The 21,431-nt window shown below is 59.9% G+C and overlaps 3 protein-coding genes across 7 annotated transcripts in view; 2 read left to right on the top strand and 1 right to left on the bottom strand.

Moving 5' to 3' along the window:
- Positions 1–4,545: 4,545 nt before the first annotated feature.
- On the top strand, positions 4,546–9,270 carry OGFOD2 (2-oxoglutarate and iron dependent oxygenase domain containing 2). Of its 2 annotated transcripts, none has more exons than XM_081036890.1 (7): positions 4,546–4,699; positions 4,997–5,130; positions 5,871–5,984; positions 6,071–6,170; positions 7,555–7,682; positions 7,898–8,155; positions 8,229–9,270. In XM_081036890.1, the coding sequence occupies exons 2-7, from the start codon at positions 5,017–5,019 to the stop codon at positions 8,490–8,492; spliced, it is 978 nt and encodes a 325-aa protein (XP_080893016.1). In that variant the 5' UTR covers positions 4,546–4,699; positions 4,997–5,016; the 3' UTR covers positions 8,493–9,270. The 2 variants fall into 2 exon arrangements, with proteins under 2 accessions (XP_080893016.1, XP_080893015.1); XM_081036889.1 differs by having other exon boundaries at positions 4,548–4,699; positions 5,074–5,130.
- A 457-nt stretch (positions 9,271–9,727) lies between these two features.
- Positions 9,728–12,177, top strand: ARL6IP4 (ARF like GTPase 6 interacting protein 4). 2 transcript variants are annotated; one of them, XM_081036892.1, is made up of 5 exons: positions 9,728–10,654; positions 11,003–11,287; positions 11,364–11,481; positions 11,772–11,841; positions 11,919–12,177. In XM_081036892.1, exons 1-5 carry the CDS (start codon positions 10,492–10,494, stop codon positions 11,973–11,975), a joined length of 693 nt encoding a protein of 230 aa, XP_080893018.1. In that variant the 5' UTR covers positions 9,728–10,491; the 3' UTR covers positions 11,976–12,177. The 2 variants fall into 2 exon arrangements, with proteins under 2 accessions (XP_080893018.1, XP_080893017.1); XM_081036891.1 differs by lacking the exons at positions 11,772–11,841; positions 11,919–12,177 and having other exon boundaries at positions 10,011–10,654; positions 11,364–11,757.
- A 610-nt stretch (positions 12,178–12,787) lies between these two features.
- Positions 12,788–21,431, bottom strand: part of PITPNM2 (phosphatidylinositol transfer protein membrane associated 2) — a 72,630-nt gene continuing 63,986 nt past the window's right edge. Inside the window, exons 16-26 of one of the 3 annotated variants that reach the window (XM_081036719.1) lie at positions 20,985–21,134; positions 19,802–19,966; positions 18,960–19,121; positions 18,017–18,165; positions 17,538–17,654; positions 17,086–17,202; positions 16,824–16,972; positions 16,583–16,732; positions 15,974–16,157; positions 15,765–15,893; positions 12,788–15,670 (exon numbers count right to left, since the gene is read on the bottom strand). In XM_081036719.1, coding sequence (XP_080892845.1) covers positions 15,347–15,670; positions 15,765–15,893; positions 15,974–16,157; positions 16,583–16,732; positions 16,824–16,972; positions 17,086–17,202; positions 17,538–17,654; positions 18,017–18,165; positions 18,960–19,121; positions 19,802–19,966; positions 20,985–21,134 — 1,796 coding nt within the window. In that variant the 3' untranslated portion in view covers positions 12,788–15,346. The remainder of the gene's footprint in view (positions 15,671–15,764; positions 15,894–15,973; positions 16,158–16,582; positions 16,733–16,823; positions 16,973–17,085; positions 17,203–17,537; positions 17,655–18,016; positions 18,166–18,959; positions 19,122–19,801; positions 19,967–20,984; positions 21,135–21,431) is intronic. The other 2 variants (XM_081036717.1, XM_081036718.1) reach the window with 2 other exon arrangements.

Raw genomic sequence — 21,431 nt, 5'->3', positions numbered from 1 at the left:
TAAATAGAGAGAAATATACAGTCCCAGAGATGCACAGTCTCACGGACTATTCTTTCCTTAAGGAAAGACACGGCGGGGGCGGGAGGAGCAGTCTGCTAGGCTGTTGTGTGACAACAGCATATCTTGGATAGATTATCCAAAAGTTAGAGTGACTCAGAGCTGGGTTCAAATCCAGCCTCTGTCATTTTTGCTGTGTGAGAATAGCCAACAAAATAGTGAAGGAGAGAAACAAAGTCAGAGGACTGACACTGCCTGACTTCAAGACTTACTGTAAAACTATCGTGTGGTGCTGACCAAAGAAGAGACAGATCAATGGAACGGAATAGAGAGCCCAGAAATAGATCCGTATAAATATAGTCAACTGATCTTTACAAAGGAGCAAAGGCATTACAATGGAGCAAAGACAGTCTTTTCATCAAATGGTGTTGAAAAAACAACATGCACATGCAAAAAGAAGAAGAAGGAAAAGGAGAAGGAGAAGGAGAAGAAAAAAACAGACCTTACATCTTTCCCCAAAATTAACTCAAAATGGATCATAGAGTTAAATGTAAAACGCAAACTATAAAACTCCTAGAAAATAACACTGGAGAAAAAAAATCTAGATTTTCTTGAGTATGTTGGTGAGTTTTCAGATACAACACCAAAGGCACGATCCATAAAGGAAACAATTGATACGCAGGACTTCATCAAAATTAAAAACTTTCTGCTCTGTGAAAGATACTGTCAAGAGAATGAGAAAACAAGCCACAATCTGGGAAAAAAATATTTGGGGGGGGTGACGGGGGCAGGGAGTGTATGGGAAATCTCTGCACTTTCAGCTCAATTTTCCTGTGAACATAAAACTGCTCTAAGAAATGAGGTATATTAAAAATTGGTTAAAATGGTAAATTATATAGTATGTATATTTTACTGCTATAAAAAAAAAGAGCAGAATGCTCATAGCAGCTTCATCCATGACATCTCCAAACCGGAAACAATGCAAACGCCATCAACTGTAGAATGGCCGGAATGGTCCCCCACTGGAAGACTGTGCGGCCAGGAAAAAGAACGACCTGCTGCTACACACACCACAGATGAATCTCAACAACATAGTGTCCACTGCTGCGTGACAGAAACAGTACACGAAGTAGTGATACTACATGATTTTATTTGCATCAAAGTCAAGAATAGGCCAGAGGGGTCTTTGCTTTTAGGACCCTTGGGAGATGGGTAGTGACCGAGAGGGGGCTTCTGTGAGGAGGGAATGTTCTGTTTTGGATCTGGGTGCTGGTTACATGGGTGTTTAGTTTGTGAAAATTCACCAAGCTTTACACTTATGATTTGTACCCTTTTGGTATGGGTGTTCCATGTTAATTCAAAGGAATGTGACATATACATATACATGAGTACACACACACACACACACACACACACATACACACGGCTCTCTGGAACCAGACAGAAGAATGGGTGTTTTAATTCTCACTAGGTTTATGACCCTAGACAGGCCCCTGAACTTTACAGAGACTCATTTTCCTCATCTGTAAAATAGAGATAATGGAAATACCTCATGAAATCAAAAAAAACTACGTCACTTCTGGCTGGCGGTCACATTGATTTGTGCTTACTATTAATATTCTTCTTGCTGCTGTTCTCTTTAGTGACTGAGCCCACGCTGGGCAGGGTGGCGGCGGGGACACTGTCTCCAAGGAGGAGGGGGGGCCATGGGGAAGGCCAGTCTAGGTTGACAAGCAGAACATGCTCATCTTGCAAACTGCTGTAACGGGAGAAACCTGAGCGGGTGAGCTGGGGAAAGGCCGCACCAGTGAGGCCTGCACAGTGGCAGGCTGGGGAGCCGGCCTGCCCTGGGCCTCCTGGAGGAGATTGGCAGTTAAAGGGGTACTGAACATCGAGCTGGGGAAATAGATCTTTTCCTGGATAGCAGGGCCCTTCACTATCGCTGGGCAATCAAGACGCCCATGAAACTTGAAACACCTTCTCAGGCCACACAGCTCTGGGCCAGTCTTCTCCTTAAGGAAGCCTGGTAGCTTTTATAAGGCTCGGCCCAGGGTCCCCATGTCCCAGTGACCTTGATTTCATGCCTGAGTCGGGAGGGGGCACCCATGGAGACCTGCCTGTAACTTTATGAACAAGCAAGCAGAGTCAGACTTGGGTTCCACTCCAGACTCCATCGCTTACGAGCTGTGTGACCTTGGGTGGATCATTCAACCTCTCTGACCCTCATTTGTAACATCAGGATAGTTCCTACATCATAGGGTTTGTTGTGAGCATTAAACAGCCCCCCTGTGCACAGAGGGTAGAATTCAAAATGTTAACTGTGGCCTCCCATGCCCAGTGATTTGGCTCTAATACCACCCGGCCCTGTTCCCTGTGGCTCACCCTCTCATCTGCGTTGCCCATTGCAGAGCCTCTGTACTTTCAGTTTCCCTGCCTACAATTCTTTCCTGCCAGATCTTGCTGCAGCATTTAGGGCTCAGCTGAAATGCCACTCTTTGGAGGAACTCCCTGTCATGTCGAAAGGGGACACCTCCAGGCACTTGCCATCCCATCACCCACTTCATCTCATAGCACCTTCAACTGAATGAAAATGACTTGATCATGTAATTGTTTCCTTCCTTGCTCCTGTCTCCCCGCCACTTGACTGAAAGCTTCAGTATGGTAGGGACCTTGTCTGTCACTCAAAACACACTTCCACACGCACACGTCACACACTCATACACACTCAGGAGGTCTGACAGCCCTGCCCAGTCAGTATGAAAAGCAATCAGGCTGTTGGTGTAGGCTTTGCCCAGAGAGCAGGGGCCCATTCCTGGACCCCCGAGGCACTGGGGAGAGGCGGGGAGACTGATAGCCGGAGCCATGGACCCCCAAATGTGCTGCTGGAGACAGCTGGGGAGGATGTCCTGGAACGGGACCATGGAACATGAAGGTCTCTCATCTCCCTTCTGGGCCGTGGGGCCCAGTGTGTGGGCCTCCCAGCTCAAGTTGCCATGGAGAAGAAAGGCTGCTTACGTGAGTGTGAACAGGTGTGACCATGTGTGGGCTGTGACTGTGGGTGAGTACGCGTGAGGGTGTGCATGAATGTGTGTGATACTGGGTGTGCAAATATCTGTGCAACCGTGACTTTATGTGCATGAGTGAGGGTGTGTATGTGGGGATGGGTTGATGGCACGTGTGGTTGTATGTAGATGTTAGCCTAAGTATGTGCTGGAGTACACGTGTGCACGAGTGTTGGTGCGTGTCTGTGTAGGATGATTCGCATACATGTGACAAGTACAGACAGAAAAGTCAAATTCCCTCATAGTCTCACCCTCCCCACTGAACCCCTGCAGTGAACTGGGAACTCAGAGGCCCGACTACTGGGTTCAGACCCGGTGTTTGTCCCTTACTGGCGAGTGACGCGGGCGGGGCAGTTTACTGCACTTCTGAACCTGCTTCCTGTCTGTAACATGGTGATATAACAGTACGCAGCTTACAGCTGTGCTGTAGGGACGAAAGGAGATAAGGAGGCCAGGTGACAGAAGCACAGGTCCAGTAGAGAGGTGGCTTGGTCAACAGTTGTCATTTGTAGTCAGTCACCTGTTTACTTATCTGGGGTAAGGGCTGGAGTCTTGAGACCCCAGGGTCTTCCTCCCATGCTGAGCTATGGAGGGAACTCGAGGGCAGGGGCAGTTCCAGGGGACACGACTTCCCCCCCGCTCCACGCCTTAGTTTTCCCATCTCAGTAATACGGTTGCCTTCCATGCTTCTTCACCGAGCTCTACAGACCTGGGCCTGCGGGGTGCACGGCGGACCACGATGAGGTCCCAGAGGCAGGGTTTGTGTGTGTTGTGACAGGTCTCCCCGAGGCTGCGACGCACGCTCCATAAGAGAGATTCTCAGCTCACACTGCGGCGGGCAGAACCCGAACCTATTCACGGAGGTGTGGCCACGGAAGACCACGCCCACTCCCCGCCCACACTTGAAAGCAGCGGGAGCGCCACCGGAAGTCACGTCGGACGGAGAGTTTTCGCAGAGACACTCACGGGGCCATCAGCGAATCCTGAGACCGCGGCGGTGGCAACCGGAGAGCGGAGCAGGGACCTGGGGAAAATGCTGTATGCAAGCTCAGGCGCACAGAACTGGCCGGTGCATAGCAGTTGGCGGAAACGAGATCGGATCGCAGAGCGCCTTTAACTGTCCTCGTGGGGTTGGCTGGTTCTTCAAAAACTCTGAGCAGAAAAGGGAGGCGGGGAAAAGTCTTGGGGTTCCGAGCCCCTGACTCTTCATGTCCCCTGAAGGTGTGACTCTCAGTTCACCTACCTATAAAGTGGGGCGATTCACCTCCGCCTGGTGGGTGGGGACACTGCGCGGCGGAACGAGAAGGCCCCACCCGGGCCCCGGAGCGTTGTTCTGCACCGCAGACCGTTTGCTGGGGCGGAGTCTCCGTTCCTTCCTGCGCTTGGAAATTTAGAGCGGACCCTTGGCCGCAAGATTTTTTCGTTTGTTCCCCCCCCAACCCCCGCCACCCGTTAGAGGGGCGTGCCCGGAAGTGCTCCTGCGGCGCCCGGCGGGCCGCGCGCGCCTCTTCACCATGGCGACGGCCCCGCGGCGCTTTTTCCGCTGCGCTTGCTTCTGCTCGGAAAACCTGTACGTGGCGCGCTACGGGCTGCACGTGCGCTTCCGGGGAGAGCAGCAGCTGCGCCAGGACTACGGCCCGGTGAGCGGCCTCGGTGGGCTCCGCGGGGCCGCGCGGGCAGCGGGGGCGGGGCCTTGGTCCCGGGTCGTTAGCTTTGCCCGTGGCGCGCACCGCCTGCTCCCATCGGGCAACAAGAACGACTTCACCTCTCGGTGCCTCGCTTTTCTCCCCTTAAACGGGGATCACTATCTCCTTAGTGGGGTTGTCGTGAGAAAGGAGTGAACTAACATGTATGTAAAGTGCCGGGCTCTGTGCTTAACGCGCTTGTCGCATGTCATCTTCAATCCCGTGAGGTCGGGGCTCTCATCCCCGTTTTAGGAGGGGCAGCGGAGGCTGAGATGTTAAGGACTGGCCCGGGGTCACACAGCCGTGCTCACCGATCTGTCTGCTCCCAGGTCCTGCGCAGCCGAGGCTGCGTCAGCCCCAAGGACTTTGAGCAGCTGCTGGACGAGGTAACACTCGGCCCCCCCCCCCCGCCACCCCGCGCACCCAGCACCCAGCACCCAGCACCCAGCGTAGGCCTTCTAGTCGGCCAGATCCCAGCCGGGCTCCTTAAACCCTCCCTTCTCCCTTCCTGTCGCCACTCACCGCAGCACCTGGGTCCTGACACCAGAAAAAGAGACAGAGGGAAATGCCAAGTTGTCCACTTCATGCCCTTCTGAGCCCAAGACACTTGGGCTCAGAGGGGAGTCACTTGCCCAGGGTTTCACAGCAGCTGGGACTGAGGTCCCTCCCAGGGCTGCCAAGCTCCTGGCTATCCCAACCCCGACTGGCACCAGGTTAGGCTGGCACCAGGGCTGCTGGGCTCCCCTTCGTCCCTCACCTGGGGGTGAGTGGTGGGAAGCTTCCCAGGAGAGCCCTCTGTGGCCTCGGGAACACAAGGTTTGGCTGGGACTCTGTTCCCCTCCCTGAGTGGGCCCAGCTGGCTGAGGTGCATCTAAGCGCTCTCCTCCCAGCCACGCTCAGGCAGCTGCAACCCAGAGTGGGATGGACCCCCTTCTGGAAGGAGTTCCCTTCAGCTCACAGCTTGGCACCTGCAGTCGACCCTGCCAGAGTCAGGAGTCTAGGGAGACTTGGCTCCCAGTCTGGGCCTTGCTCTGGCCTTCCTGACCTCAGTTTCCTTATCTGTACAATGACCTTGGGGACTTGGGGGAGGCCCTGTCCTGGTTAAGTGGGCCCTGTGCCACCCCAGCTTGAGCAGGAGGTGGAGCGGCGGCAACGGCTGGGGCCCGAGTCAGCTGCCCGGAAGGCCCTCATCGCTAACTCTTACCGCCCGGCGAGGCTGGAAATCTACAACCCGCTGCAGGTACCCAGCAGGGGCAGGTTACTGGGAAGAGGAGGCATCCAGGTGGGGGGCCTGCCTGTCCCACAGCTGGTGTGTTCTGACCCTAGGATGTGGCTCTGGCCCCCGAGTTTCTGGCTGCGGCTGAGTACAGCACATTGCCGGGCGCAGACCTCGAGGGCCTGCTCCAGCGGCTGGAGACAGTGTCGGGTAAGGTCAGGGCTCCGTCACCTGACAGGACTAGAGGGTGGGAGACTGGGGTTCCTCTGCCCATCGTGTCTGCCTCCAAAAACCAAACCATCAGGAGTTAGAGAGTACATGGGCGGGGCATATGCATTCATTCACTCACTCGCCCAACAGGTAGTTATTTAGTGCCTTGTACCAAGCATGAGCCAGCTGGGGGTGACTGAAGAGCTTAACGAGGACAACTGAGGCAGGTAGAGGCTGGTTAAGGGATCAGCAACGGATGGTGAAGGGCCCCTCAGGCTGACAATAGCGGGGAGCAGTGCCCGTCCCTAGACCTGAAGGATTGGGCAAGAGTGAAGTTTCTTGAAGCTGCTATGACCTAGAGCTGTGGGAGACGGGCTGCCAGACAGCTGCCGTGGCCCTGAGCAGAGGCACACAGCCACACCCCACTCCAGAACGCTCTTCACCTGCCCTGATGTCCTACCTGGTTCTGCTGGCTAAACCCTGTTTCCTCATCTGTGAAATGGGAGTGATAATACCACCCATCATGAAAGTTGTGATGGTCAAGTGAGAGGCAATGCCCCGGGAGGGCTGGGGGCATAGTAAGTGTTTTCTAGTCTTACAATTACTGTTATCCCCGGTCTGGGGCATACTGTGGGGACACAGATATAAAAACTGCTCCCCATAGGGAACCTGCACCCTGTTGGGAGCAAAGGGTGGAATGTGGAACGAAACCCCGCTCCCAGTTTCAGGGGAGTCCCGCATTGCCTTCCATTCCCCAACAGTTGAGATTGTAGAGGCTGGGTGGGGGCTGGGCCATGGCTATGAGTTGGCCAAAAATGCGTGTGGGGGCACAAGCCCTGCACCCTGCCAAGAAATGTCCCCATTTCCATTCTGAGCCTGGCCTTGCCCCACTAGGTCCCTGCAAGAAAGAGCAGCCTCTCAGCCTTCCTGTGTGGGAAACAGGCTCCAAGAGACATCTGAGTTGGGGTGCAGACTTTGGTGGCTCAGGGGGTGGGGAGGGTACAGAGAGAGGCCGCGGCTAGCTCTTTGGTGCTGGCTTGGCTCTATAGCTGGCCTGCTGGGTGTCCTTGATCTAATCCCTTCCCACCTCTGGGCCTCAGTAGGACTCATGTCTGAGTCTGCAGGCTAGGCCTGTGGGCACCCGTGAGAGGCCCCAGGGATAAGGGGGGGCGTCCGAGAATAGCCCTCCCCTGCTGCACACATGATATATCATTAGATCATCACCAACAGTCCCGAGAAGGGAGTACCCGCATTACCCCCATTGTACAGGTGAGGAAACTGAGACTGGGGGGAGGGATAAGACATGCCCAAGCTCACACAACTCATGAGGAGACTGAAACCCACACCAGAGCTCCCAGCCGACAAGATTGTCCGTTCCCTGCAGAGGAGCAGCGGATCTATCGACTGCCGGTGTTTACGCCGCCGTTCTGCCAGGCCCTGCTGGAGGAGCTGGAACACTTCGAGCAGTCGGACATGCCCAAGGGGAGACCCAACACCATGAACAACTATGGGGTACGTGAGGCTCCGCCTGGTGGGCCCAGGGGGCAGGGACCCTTAGGTCTGGGGAGACTTACCTGCAGTGCTCCACCGAGCTGTGTGGCCTCTCCGTCTGCAAAATGAAATCACAGAAGGATTGTTAGGAAGTTCAACATGTCAAGGGACTCCCCAGGGTCCCAGGGTGAGGCTCCACCAGTTTCCCTGCCGACCCTCGGTGGTCCCCCTCCCAGGTGCTGCTGCATGAGCTGGGACTGGATGAGCCGCTGGTGACGCCGCTGCGGGAGCGCTTCCTGCAGCCGCTGATGGCCCTGCTGTACCCAGACTGTGGCGGCGGCGGGCTCGACAGCCACCGTGCCTTCGTGGTCAAGTATGCACCGGGCCAGGACCGTGAGCTGGGCTGCCACTATGACAATGCTGAGCTGACCATCAACGTGTCCCTGGGCAAGACCTTCACGGGGGGCGCCCTGTACTTTGGGGGCCTCTTCCAGGTTAGTGTGTGTGACCCATGGGCAGGGCCTGGTACAGCCGGGAGTGCCCAGGCCTGAGTCCAGCTGTCTGCAGGCACCTTCAACCCTGGCCAAACCGCTGGAGGTGGAGCATGTGGTGGGCCAGGGCATCCTGCACCGCGGTGGCCAGCTGCATGGGGCCCGGCCCCTGGGCACTGGTGAGCGCTGGAATCTCGTCGTCTGGCTCCGGGCCTCTGCTGTGCGCAACCGCCTCTGCCCCATGTGTGGCTGCAAGCCCGACCTGGTGGACGATGAGGGCTTCGGCGACGGCTTCACCCGAGAGGAGCCCCCCACAGTGGATGTGTGTGTGCTGACGTGAGCCTGCTTGGGACCTGTGTGGGGGTTGGCACGACAGCAGAGCACTCTGCCACCTTGGGCCGGGTGGGGCAGAAATAAACTCCCTGCAGCCCTTGACACTTCTTGTTTCAAAAGGAGAAGCAGGCTTCTGGGTCATTCTTTCAGTAGTCTGGCTGGCTTAGGTCAGGTTTATTAGAATCAGAACCTGATGGGGATTCCTCTGCAAGGGGTTTGTCGAGTAAAACCCTCAGCAGAAGGGAGTCAGGGAAGCAGGACAGGGCAGGAAAGAGCTGGACCAAGATGTGGGTTTAGATGGCGTTTCAACTCAGGCCAGTCCCATGGGAGCTCTGGAGCATGAATCTACCAGTTTGCCTCCAGCATCAGTTATTGGCTACAGGGTGTGTGGGGGGGTGGGAGTACGAATAACTTCCCAGACAGCCATCTCCAGGACAGGTGGCTACCAGTGGCCAAGGGAATCTTCCAGAGAAACGTCCAGGTGTGAGCTGTCAGCAGTGGACATCACAGCCGGGGATGCGTGCCTCTGTCTATAAAGGGGACTCGGGTGGGTGACCAGTAGCATCTTGGAGATGGTGTTGAGGGGTTACCGCAGAGGGGTTAGGAGCAGGTACTCGGGAGCAGACTGCCTGGGTCCAAATTCTGATTCTGCGACTTCCAGCTCTGTGACTGTGGCTAAGCCACTTGACCCCTTTGTGCCTTAGTTTCCTCATCTGGAAAGTACCTATGTCCTAGAGCTGCTGTGAGAATGAAGTGATACATAAAGTGCTTTATAACAGCCCTCTGAGTTTGCTGCTATTATTATTACTGAAAAGTTTGCAACTTGGCCCCAAACTTGGGTGAGAGGTGCAGCTGTGCACACTGGGTTACACATGGGAAAACCAGGGATTTCCGTATTGAAATCACGAGTTCTGGCTTCCCTGGGAAGGTGGAAGTTCTGGAAACTTAGCAGGCGCCATCCCCACACTGCAGAAATCAGCTGGAGCAGTGTCAGCTGCCCAGTCTGAACAGACCTGTGGTGCAGCCCCTCATGGGACTTCCTCATTCTGCCATGCTCTCTCCGGCTCCTTATGGACTTACGAGTTTGAGACCTCCGTGTTACTGGCTGGGGACGTTGGAAAGACCGGGGCTTCTCAGCCCTGGACCTCACGGCCTTATGGGCTGGACAGGTCTGCAGACGACCCAGGGTGGAAAACGGCGCGCAACAGGGTCGCCTTTCCTGGGACGTCAAGGACGCTGCGCGCGCTGGAAGGGCAATCCTGGGAGAGGGCACAGCTGTGGCAAAGGGCCTGCGCGCTCCGGGACTGGCACCGGGCTGGAGGCGCGTGTCTCGGCCAGGCGCTGCGGGCGCAGGCATGGCCTCGCACCGGGCTGGAGGCAGAACCTGGGTCCCCAGCTTGCGTCTTCCGGAGGTGGGCGCGCCGGGCTGTTTGTCCGGCTGCCCCAGAGACGGAACCGGGCGCGCCAGGACGCAGGGCAGCGGCGCCCCACTTCGCGGCCGGACCGCCTTCCCGAGCCCCGCCCCGCGCCGGAAGTCACCGCGCCGCCGCTTCCTCCCGTGAAGGACTAGTGCGGGGCGGGTGGTCCGGCCCTGTGGGCGGTTGAGGAGAGAACGGAGTAGCCCGGGGGCGGGGGGACCTTCCTTAAGGCAGCGGGGCCGCAGAGGGCGCGGGGGGTGGGGCGTCGGAGCGCACCGGACGGGCTTCCGAACGCACCTGGCAGCTGGGGATCGCGGGGTCCTAGGGAGCGGAGCCGCGCGCGCAGGCGTGGAGCGCCCCAGCGGGGGCGGGTTCTTAAAGGGGCCGCAGCGGACGAGCGGGGAGTCGGCGGAAACGCGGGGTCCCCAGGCGTGGGAGTGGGTGAGAACCGTGAGGTTGCGGCGGAGTCCCTGAGACCCCTGCCCCGGGGTGGGGGTAGGTACCGCGGCCGCGAGGACCTCGGGCCGCAGCCTGAGGGCCCACCCGAGCGCCTCAGTGGAAGCGCCCCCCGGCCCAGCCCGCGACGCTATGGCTCACGTGGGCCCTCGCAAGCGCTCGAGGAGTCGCAGCCGGTCCCGGGGGCGAGAGTCGGGAAAGAAAAGGAAGAAGAGCAGTAAGGAGGCTCCGAGGAGCTGCTCGGCTTCCAGATCCCATGGCCGCAAGGCCAGCGCCACGTCCTCGGGGGCGGAGGGTGAGGAGCGGAAAGCTCGGGCCGGGGTCGCGGGGAGCGGTGGCTGAGCGGTGCGCGGGCCGGGCGTGGGGGCCGGGTGGAGGGGCCCGGGGTGCAGGGCCCGGGCCGGCCGCGGAGCGCTCCGGGGTGCTCCCCGTGCCCCTGGGCCGGGGCTGCGGGGCGGCCGCCCCGCTCCAGGTCGGACCGTCGCTGCTGGAGCCCGAGGGCCCCTCCCCCGAGAGCTGCCCCGCGCCCGGCGGCCTCAGCCCTCAGCCCTCCGTGTAGGCTGCGCCCGCGCCGGCCGGAGCGGGGAGGCGGCGGCCCTCCTTCCCCCCGGCCTTCCAGCCTCACCTTCTCCCTGCATCACAGAGAGAAGCAAACACCAGGCCCGGAGGAGACCACGCTCCAGCCCCTCCTCCTCCTCTTCCAGTTCTTCTAGCTCCTCTTCCTCCTCGTCGTCGTCCTCCTCCTCCAGCGATGGCCGGAAGAAGCGGGGGAAGCACAAGGACAAGAAGAGGAAGAGGAAAAAGAGAAGGAAGAGGAAGCTGAAGAAGAAAGGCAAGGAGAAGACGAAGGTGCCGCCGCCCGAGGCGCTGCCAGGACCCTCGCTGGACCAGTGGCACCGATCAGCCGAGGAGGAAGAGGACGGCCCAGGTGCTGTGCTGCTGGGGTGCAGGCGGGGAGGGCGTCGCTGAGGCCTGACCCCCCCTCCCTCCGTGTCTCCTTCCAGTCCTGACGGACGAGCAGAAGTCCCGCATCCAGGCCATGAAGCCCATGACCAAGGAGGAGTGGGACGCTCGGCAGAGCGTCATCCGCAAGGTGGTGGACCCAGAGACGGGACGTACCAGGTGGGCAGTGCCTGCTGGGGTCCAGCCCCAGCGCTGCACTCGGGGGCGGTGGCTGCGGCTCCAGAAGGGCCAAGGCTGGCGAGAAAAGAAGTCACTTGTGGATGGGACGCTCAGGTCGTTCCTCCCCATTGCCTAGAGCAAGCAGTTGCAGGGGTGGAAGGGCCCCGAGGGTCCTCCAAGAGCCACTGTTGGCTGCCGTGATGGCCGAACCCACCTGGCCACCTTTATCCCTGTCCTGAGGCCTGGCACCCCTCTGCTGGGTGATTGTGGTTCTCCTGCTCCTCCCCCAGGCTCATTAAAGGAGACGGCGAGGTCTTAGAGGAAATCGTAACCAAGGAGCGCCATCGGGAGATCAACAAGGTGGGTGTCGCCCCTTTGCCCAGGGCCCACCCTCAGCTCTGTTTCTGATGTGTCCCCTCCTGTGTGCTTCTTACCAGCAAGCCACCCGAGGGGACGGCCTGGCTTTCCAGATGCGAGCAGGGTTGCTGCCCTGAGGGCCCCGTTAGCCGAGGTCCGTGGACAGTGTCGGTGGCATGACAGGGTGGGCAGCAGGAAGCCCGATGGGTGCTGTTTGCCTCTTCTGTATACTGGCCTCTTCTCAGATGTAGGGGTGGAGGAGGGGTCACTGTCCTAATCACTCCCCCATCTCCTGGAAGAGTGCACCTTCCCACGTATTAAATGGACCCTGGTTGGAGACTTCCTCTGTTCTGTTGCTTTTTGTGCTGAGGGGAAGGATGGGTGCTCCTGGACTGCCAGGGGACACACAAGGGTGCAGGAGGTTTGCGGGGGAGCTGGGGTGTGCCCTGGTGGTCATGCGCATAGGCCAAATCAATCACCTTTGCCCCACTCATCCCTGAATCAGCCCGCCTAGAATGACCCCGACCCCCAGCCCAGCCAAGTCCCAAACGCAGAGACTTGGTTCTTAAACCCGTCTCCCTCAGGCTTGGAGGGGGCTGCTGCCCTTCCGTGTTTAGTCTGCAGATGACAACAGTGCAGGCTCCTGGTGCTGGGGCCAGGTGGCCCGGGAGAGAATCCTGTCCTGGCTTACTAGCTGCGTCCTCTGTAGAGCAGAGACTAGAGCACCAATGTCCCTGGGTGCTGTGAGGTTGAGCCAAGCTCACACCCAGGAAGGGGCCAGAAGGGGTCAGCACAGCGTAAGGCCCCTGTGTCTTGGTGCTACCGTGAGCTGCTTTTCTCGCAGCTGTGATGTGTACTGGGAAGGAGCGCTTCTCCTCCCCACAGGCCAGGCCGGGCCTCCACCCCCACCCACGGCTCTGATTGCTGGTGCAGTAACGAGACCCAGAAGGAAGCCTTACTGCTTCTTTAATTCGTGACAGACAATTACACTGTATACAGAGCACACTCAGGCCTGATAGTGCGGGGACAGCAATGGTGGGTGGGGCAAGTCAGGACGCAGCTCACACGTGACCCAGACAGACGGGAGGGGGCCGAGACGTGAAGACGGACGTGGCGGGTGGGTGGGCGGCTCAGCCCGGGCTGGGCAGGGGTTGGGGTCTCTGCTGAATCCCTCTTTAGAAATCAAAGAGAAGGCAGGTGGTCGGATCTGAGGGTGGCGGGCTGAGGCTGAGTCCTGGGGTTTGGGGGTGGGAGTGGGACTAAGGCTTCTACTCTAACAGGCCTGGGTGGGGGTGGCAGTCGGCAAGGCCTGCCTCACCCTTTGGTAATGACTGGTCGGGCCTGAGCCATGCAGCTCAGCACCCAACTCTGTAAACATTTTTGGTATTTTTAAAGGACTCTGCCCTCCCTCTCTTAGTTACTGAAACACTGGCGCTTCCTCAAGAGGAGACTGTGCCAAAGGAATGAAGGGCAGCAGGAAGCAGACCTGGGGGACGTCCACAGGGAGGGTGGGCTGCCCATCTCACCATCGATGGCTAATGGCTCCTGGGAGAGGCCCAGGGCACTATTGCTGTTGTCCTTGGCATGGCTGGCGGCTGGGCAGGAAGGTGGGGAGCGCGGAGCTGTGGGGGCGCCGTGCGCCAGGAGAAGCCGAGCCCACTGCTGCACGGCTTCCGGGCCAGGAAGCCTCCTAGCCTTTATTGCAGGCAGGCCCGAGACTTCCAGGTGCTTCTCCAGATGGCTAGTCATCCAGGCGGTAGGCAAGATGGGGTGAGATGGGACCAACAGAGAAGGAGGCACTGGCCACAGGGGCCCCTCAGCGGGGCTGTGATTGTCAGCCGAGTGATTTCCCGCTGGGGAGCAGAGGGGAGTCAGATATTGCACTTTTACTGCAACAGTTACATTAAAACTTGGTCCATAAAATAATTGTTGCTTTATACATAACGCCTGAAACAACAAAAAGCTACATCTTAAATAGGAATAAACCCTGAAGGTCCCATCCCTTCAGACGTTTTTCTCTGCACAAAATAAATAGCTTTCATTCTGTATAGACCCACTTTGGCAGAACATTTACACGACCGTTCGGCTGTACATATCTACACACGGGAAGAGGTTAACATCCATCGGTGAGCCTGCCCAGCCCAGCCTGTGCGGCCGAGGCCCTATCCAGGTTGGCAGCAGCTTGGACATGGAGCCTGGTCGCTGGACGGCTGTCCGAGGTCAGGCAGGCTTCCCCACCTTGAAGAAGGTGGAGGAGAGGATGAGGGGCTGCCTGGAGCCAAGTGCCACAGCTGAGATCAAGGTCGGTTCTGGGGAGGGAGGGCTGACGCTCAGACCCAGCGTGCAGGACAGCGTGGTCCTTACCAGGTAGGAAGTGAAGCCATGGCTGCCTGCCTTTAAGCTAACGCCGGGAGTTGTGGCTTCTTAGATTCAGCATCAGAACGGAACTGGCATTTAAAAAAACCTAAGTGTGTGCCCTACTCACCACCCCAGAGTAGAAATTCAGTGGAATTAACGGGTAAGGTGAGGCAGGGAGCCCAATGCATGGGCAAGGGGCAGGGCACCAGGACCCAGAACCAGGCTGGACTCCATCACAGTGCTGGGTGTTTTCATGTGGAGGGGCTGCACTTAGTACTGAAAGAGTTAAGAAAAGGAAGCAGCCAAGGATTGCTCATTTAGAAAAACCTCATAGAAATCAGATCGGAGTAGAAAGGTATAGAAACGCAGGATGGCCCAAAGCGTGGGGCCTAGACTGCCGGCAGGCAGGCGAGGAGGAGGAGGCATCCAGGCCTGGCCAGGCCCCACAGGCCAAGGCAGGGCTTTGTAGGAGCCTGCTCTGGGCTTCACCGGCCTCACCGCCTGGGAGGTGCCCACAGCCGCACTAGGCTCCAGGTTGGGCAGATGGGCAGGGCTGCAGGGCTGCCATGGCACTGGTGGGCCAGGTGGAGCTGCAGAAATTAAGCTATGGCCTTTCCTGCTTGCACAAGGATTTGCCACCTTGGAGCCTTCTGCGTGGCAATCGATCCAGCAAAAATTGACTTCATGCATGTCAACGAGTCTGTAGTCACAGGAGATGGTAATGGGTCTCCACTCTCAAAATCAGTGCAAAACCAGTGAGGTTGAAGAGTTGACAAGAAGCTGCTACCAGGTGGGAGGGAACCTGGGGGAGGGCGAACTACTGGCTGGGAGATGGCATGTTGGGCCCAGGCCTGGCGTCGGGGTGCTGCAAGGTCAGCACGGGGCAATCGTCCAGGAGTACCCTCCAGGCCCGGCCACGTGGTCCCCATCCTGGGGCTGGTCATCTGTCAGCTTCCGTGACAGGCGGGAACCTCTCAGATCCTAGGACATGGTGCAGGGCTGGGAGGGCTGTGTGAGGCACAGCCGGTGTCCTCCACTGGGTCCTGGGACAGCTTGTCTCCAGCCGATGGCGTGTGCCCAGGCCAGGCCCCCGGCGGGCTGGCCACCTGGCCTAGCACCATGGAGACCACAGCGCCTCACTAAGGGTGCCCTACTTGGGGCCCGGGGCTGCCCCTGACTCGAGCCGGCCAGCCATGGTGCGGCCCCAGCAGCCGGCCGCCACGCTCATGCTGCGTTGGCCGCGCTGCTCGCCGTCAGGCTGGCTCTGCGTCCGCTCGTGCCGGAGGCCAGGCCCGCTAGGCTGGGCCGAGATGGTGCGGAGCAGGTGGTTCCGGGAGCGCAGGAAGTCGCCCTGGCCAGGCAGGCCGAAGCTGCCTTTGCGCAGTGCCATGCGGGTGGCCGTGTTGCGGGCCGGCCGTGCCCGGTGGTTGTACTTGAGCTGGGCCAGGTGGGCCGCGTAGCCGTCAGTGATGAACTGCAGGGGAGGGGCAGTGAGGGCGCAGCCGTCAGGGCCCGGCCCCCAGCCAGGGCTGCCCACCTGTGCCGCGCACCGCGCTCTGCCCACCCACCTGGCACTGCTGCTGCAGCTTCTTGGTGGGCCGGCCCACAATGTAGATCTGCGTGGGGGACAGGCTGATGGCGCTGTACACCGCCACGTCCTTGGTGGAGCCGTAGGCCGCGTGCACACGCAGGTGCAGCTGTGGGCGAGACCGGCGTGGGCGTGAGCACGGCACGGCCCTGCCCCCGGTCCCCACCTGTGCGTCCCACTGGGACCCACCTCGGAGATGAGCAGCTTCAGGAAGTTGGCCTTATGGCGCAGTGGGTCGTGCACCAGGCCGTCACAGAAGGACACCACGCCGTGGGGGAAGTTGTGCTGGGCCAGCCACGCCACCACCCGCTGCTTCTGCATGTCGGGCCGGCCCGTCACGTAGATGATGAGGTAGCCCAGGTCCTGCCAGTGCCTGGGAGCGAGGGGCAGGCCTGGGTGTCCCACGGCCACCGTCCCTCCGCCCGGGCCACCCCATCTCCTTGCCCCGCCAGCCCCCATGTGGCCACTGAAATGTGTATTTCTGATCAGGCTCCAACAGTAACAGTAGCACCGATGACGACGGCCCCTACGTGGTGGGCACGGCCTCAGTCCCAGGCCCACAGGCGCTCGGCCGCAGGTGTGACTTTCTTGTGAGGACCTCACTTCCCAGTTGGGATGGAGGCATCAACATCAAGACGTTAAGTGAAGGTCACACAACTAGAAAGCGGTGGTGCCAGCTTCTGAAGCCCCAAGGCCCCTGCCACACGTCCCCTGCTCTGGCACCCCGGGGCCTCCCCACCTGGCCTCCAGGAGCCTCTGGCGTCCAGGCCCGCCCACTGCGCCCTCGGGGCCACTCACCGCACCACGTCCACGGCCCCAGCCCGCACTTTGGGGTCACTGCCCATGATGGACACACTGGCAGCAAAGGAGCCATCGATACTGAAGACCACGAACTCTGTGCCCCTGGGCAGCACGGTGATGTAGCTGTCTGCAAACGTGTGGTCTCCCCTGCGGGGACAGCTCATCAGGACCCCCCAGAGCCCCTCCCGCCTGCCCAGAGGAGCCCGCCTCGGCCTGCGCGCCCCACAGAGGCACCTACCTGACCACCATCTTGACGGGGTAGACACCCACACCCAGGCGGTGAGTCTCAGGGATGGTGTAGGAGACGCGCCCGCTGCTGTTGGTCACCAACGTGTCCAGGTACAGCCACTCGCCCGAGGGCGGCTGCGTCATGATATGCACGTCCACCTGGGAGACCGGGCAGGCTGGTCACAGGCGGGCCATATCCCTGGCCTCCCCCTCCCACAGCCCAGCCAGAGGGACGTGAGGCCAGGGCTCCTGCCACGTCCCCGTGTCCTTACCTTCTCCCCCGTCAGTGTGACCATGTCCAGGGGCCCGTACATGAACCGGCCTGCCAAAACCTGTGGGCCATCCTCATTGGCAAGTGCATCGTTGATCCGGTGATTGGCGGTCACGTTCTGGGAAGAGGAGGAGCGAGGCTGGGTCAGGGTGGGGGGTGGAGGGGCGGCTGGGGTCTCCTGGACTCCGCTCAAGCCTCGCGTGGGCCTGTGCGGTGAGCATGAGCTTACGGCCAAGTCCATCTTGGCTGCTGAGCCACGGGGCCTCGGGGAAATTAGGAAGCCTGGCTGCACTTCCCTGTCTGTAGTTGGGGTAATAACTCCAGCCTCACAGACTGAGAATTACATAAGACAACACGCTTCCTGCGACTCAGTTTCCTCATCTGTAAGATGGGTCATCTTGTAAGCATTCAATGGGACAACAGGCGTGGGCCTGGACACACAGGATCCCTCACCCGCAGCTTCACGTGGGTTCTCTTGCGCTGCCACTTCTCTCTTGGCTTTGAGGGGGTAAACACTGAGACCTCCTTGCCGTCCAGCTCCAAGATGCTAGAATTGTCGTGTCTCATGACCTGGGGGGAGGGCAGAAGCAGGCCATTGGGCAGGCTCAAGCCTCCCTCCTTTTCTGGGAGGGAGAGGCCAGCAGCCCTCTCCGGAGGAGCTGGAACTAGGAAGCTGTGACGGTTTAGGGGGCACTCTTCAACCTTCTACAGTTCACCCTCTGGGCCCCCCAAATCCACATCTGTCCCATGACTGCAAATACATCCACTCCATCTCTACTTCCCCAAGGGTTCCTCCATCCTGCTTGCTCTGGTCCAACTGGATCTCATTTATGGATCCACTATCATCTATGAAATGAGTCCGTATCAGCAGCGGAGTCACTTGGAAGCTTCCTGTGAGGCACGGGTGTTCCTGGCAGGGGGACCCTGGGTACCTGTCTCAGCAGGAAGGAGACCACATCCGTTGACTCCCAGTAGCTGGCGTGGAAGAGGTGGGGCAGGGCCACCGTGGGGAAAGCTGTCAGGGCGTCGGGGCAGTACAGGGCGTAGTCAATGCGCTTCTGGCCCCACCACTTTGCAGCAACTGCCAGGAGAAGGGGCTGTGACTGGGCTGGGACCCCAGCAGGTCACCTGGCCCCTCAGGCCTGGCTCAGCCCAAAGACGAGACCCTCCTCCGATCAGGAAAAAGGGCAGCAGTGGAAGCGAATGTCCTCCCGGGCTGGGTGACAGAAGGGAGCAGGGGGAGGGACAGGAGGCCAGGAGGGGGGTGAGCAGCCAGAGTCCCCAGGACAGGCCCTCAGTGAGATGTGAAGTCAGATGGGGCGAAGACAAGCGGGTTTGGAGGCAGGACTCGCTATCCCTGGTCCTGTGACTGATTCCATACCCTGGGTCCCCTCATGCCCTCACAGGGCCCTTCATAAGCCCCTCACGGATGTAAAAGGCTTCACGGGAGTAGAGTTACAATTCCTGAACCCCAAGGCAAGGCCTGCTGTCCCCCTCAGCACCTGAGAGCTCGGTGAGTTCAGACAGGCTGAGTGTGAATCTCGGCTCCCACTCAGGCGGGGCTGGGTGATGAGGCTTGTAAAGTGTCTCCCCAGTGGCCCACACAGATGCTCAGAAAATGGTGCCTCCTGCCCTCGGCTGACAGCCTGCCTGACCCACCACCGTTGGTCCCCCTAGCCCCAAACCCCAGCCAACTCCAGCCACTCCTGCCTCCTCCCTGGATGTCTGAGTGCTCCCAGCCCAGCTTCTAGCTCCCAGTTAGGCCTCAGCGGGGACAGCGAGCAGGAACTGGAAGTGAGACATGCCTGGAAACAGTGAGTGACCCCAGTGAGAGGAGGCGGTGAGTGTGGGTAGAGGGCATGTGATGCCCGGTACCTTCTCTGATGTTCAAGTCGGGGAGGCAGGGGGCCCTCTCCAGACTGGGGTTCGCCCGCCTGGCCTGCGGGCGGGAGCCCGAGGTGGTGGGGGGTGGGGAGGGCAGGGCGAGCAGGGACAGGCGCCTGACGCTGGGGGTGTAGCTGAGTGGCACTGGGGTCTCTGAGAATCAAGAACAACGGGAAAGGCCTCAGCCATGCTGGGGCAACCACAGGCCGGGAAGGAAGCTGGGAAGAGAGCCAGGCCTCCACTGCCCTCCTCACAGGAGGGTACCACACCAGCCTCAGGCCCGGTACTGCCCATTCTGACAGGCAGCCTGAGAACCGGTCCTGTGGGCAGGGGCAGCAGGCTGGGTGGGGGGAAATGAGAAGGGGTGACCCGGACTACACCCAGCAACAGAGAACCATCTGAAATGGGCAGAAACCACGGAGTGAAGGCAGCCACGGGTCTTCTGACCCCTGGGGTGGCAGGAGAGGCCAGTGGCCACAGTGAGACCACCCCTCTGGCTGGTCCAGCTCCCTTACTTGTTCAGAAACAGCACCCCTCAGGGAGCACCCTGTGCCCCCACCCCACCCCCAGGGCTAGGACCCCGCCATGCAGGCAGGCCTATCATCTCCCAGCTTTCTGGGACCGTGCCAGCCCTCCCAGTACTCCTTCCCTCCAGAGCCCCCTGTGGGCCTGTGGGACTGGATCACTCCCCATCGCGGCATCCTGGGTCCTGCAGGCTGTCGGGCAGCATCTCTGGTCTCTGCCTACCAGATGCCAGGAGCGCCCCCTCCCCAGTTGTGTCCAGACATTGCCAACTGTCCACTGCTATGACAGAAGGGCACCGCCGCACTCACTTTGGGCAATGCTGGATGCCGTGTAGCTCTCGGCCATGCCGGACACCTGGCTGGCGATGCTGATCTCGCTGGCTCGGCGGAAGCCTCGGGTGGTGGGGGCCGCGACAGGCGACGAGGGGGCCACGTGTTCTTGGAAGACGGTGCTGTGGGTCTGGAGTGCATCTGCTGCAGGTGGGCAGGGGTTAGAGACCCGGGGGTAAGAGAGGCCCTGTTCAACTTGGGCTGCCAGCCCCTGAGCGGGGGGAGGGAGAGCCCAGGGTGGTGGCTGTGCCAGGCCAGGCTGACACCTCCAGCGGCAGACGAGCATGGCATCTGAGCAGAGTTGGCAGTGAGGATGTGCCCAGGTGTGCTAGGACCAGCCTGCAGGACACAGAGCTGAGGCAGGGGAGAAGGGAGCAGGGCAGGAGTGGACAGAGGACTGACACAGACACACTGGGCAGGAGGCAATGCAACCAGGCCACACCCTCCCCCACCCCGGCCACCCTTGTTACTCTACAACACTGCTCCCGTCTAGCAGCCTTCTTGGTCTCCAGGGCCCATGGCAGCCGGGTTTGAGGGGTGCCAACAATAGGAGCCTGGGAAGCTTCTCGGGATGCCCTACACTGAGGCCTCACGCTTGCCCCCCCCAAATGGACCACACTGACAAAGGCAGGTGCTGAGGGCTCGAGCCAGGGTCCCCGGGGCCTGGGCTGAGGAGAGGGCAAAGCGGAAGAGCAGGGCTCGGCTAGAGGACAACATCTAGAGGGGGTGCAGGGGTGACTGGACCTCCTCGGTGAGGAAAGGAATGGGACCCTGAGAATCCAAGCCCTCGCCAGGACTGAAGGCTTCTCCTGGGGAAGCAGGTGAGTCCTGGAGGCTCAAGGCCTCACCCCATCTCCTGGCTGCTCCCGCCACCCTCACTAAGGGGTCAGAGCTCTTGGACTAGCACCTGTGCTAGGTGACCCTGGACAGCTGTTCCCCTCTCTGGGATCCTGGGTCCCCTTTGCTTTGGGGCCCCTCCTGGCTCTGCCCTCGTGTGCAGAGAGGGGCACCAGGACCTGTTCCTCAGGACCTGTCCTGATGGGTCCCTTCCTCGTCACCTCGTCACACTCCAGGTGGCCAAGGAGAGCATAGGGGCGGGGTCCCTGAGGAGCAGCAGTTAGCCAGCGAAGCAGACGCCACCACGAGCAGGGGGTTTACACACACTCAGCACAGCCTGGGCTCGGGTGGGGACCGTCTTGCCAGGTGAGCGCGGGAACTGGGATACTGGTTTCCAGGAAGCCATCCCCGGGCGGGAGAGGGGCCAGGGGGCCGCCCTCCAGGACCAGCTCGGGGTTTCTCTGCACGGTCTCGACTAGAGGCAGACGGGGAGAGAACAGAGAGGACAAGAACAGACACTCTCGTGGGCCATCTGGACAGGCTGCGACACAGGACATGTGGGGCTCCTCAAGGACCAGGATGTGACAAGACACCAGGACACACGCTGGGGTGGGTGGGACGGGGCTGTTCCCAGGGAGGGCTGAGAGGGGATATCCAGAAGCCTCCACACTCGTCCTGCCCAGACCCACTCTGTGGCCCCCCATCCTGTGACCCCGTATCTGGGCTGGGTGCTGGGGACCCATCACAGGCCCCCTCGGGTCTTCAGCTGTGC

The sequence above is a fragment of the Rhinolophus hipposideros genome, assembly GCF_964194185.1.
Source record: "Rhinolophus hipposideros genome assembly, chromosome: 24".
Lineage (NCBI taxonomy): Eukaryota > Metazoa > Chordata > Mammalia > Chiroptera > Rhinolophidae > Rhinolophus > Rhinolophus hipposideros.
This window is presented reverse-complemented; position numbering and strand designations above follow the sequence as displayed.

Bases quoted from the DNA above. Each gene is read 5' to 3' on its own strand.
- ARL6IP4 (XM_081036891.1), top strand. From the start codon at position 10,492: ATGGCTCACGTGGGCCCTCGCAAGCGCTCGAGGAGTCGCAGCCGGTCC. The intron at 10,655-11,002 runs GTGAGGAGCGGA...CCTGCATCACAG, and splicing joins CACGTCCTCGGGGGCGGAGG to AGAGAAGCAAACACCAGGCC. The intron at 11,288-11,363 runs GTGCTGTGCTGC...GTCTCCTTCCAG, and splicing joins GGAGGAAGAGGACGGCCCAG to TCCTGACGGACGAGCAGAAG.
- OGFOD2 (XM_081036889.1), top strand. From the start codon at position 4,574: ATGGCGACGGCCCCGCGGCGCTTTTTCCGCTGCGCTTGCTTCTGCTCG. The intron at 5,985-6,070 runs GTACCCAGCAGG...TTCTGACCCTAG, and splicing joins AAATCTACAACCCGCTGCAG to GATGTGGCTCTGGCCCCCGA. The intron at 6,171-7,554 runs GTAAGGTCAGGG...CGTTCCCTGCAG, and splicing joins GCGGCTGGAGACAGTGTCGG to AGGAGCAGCGGATCTATCGA.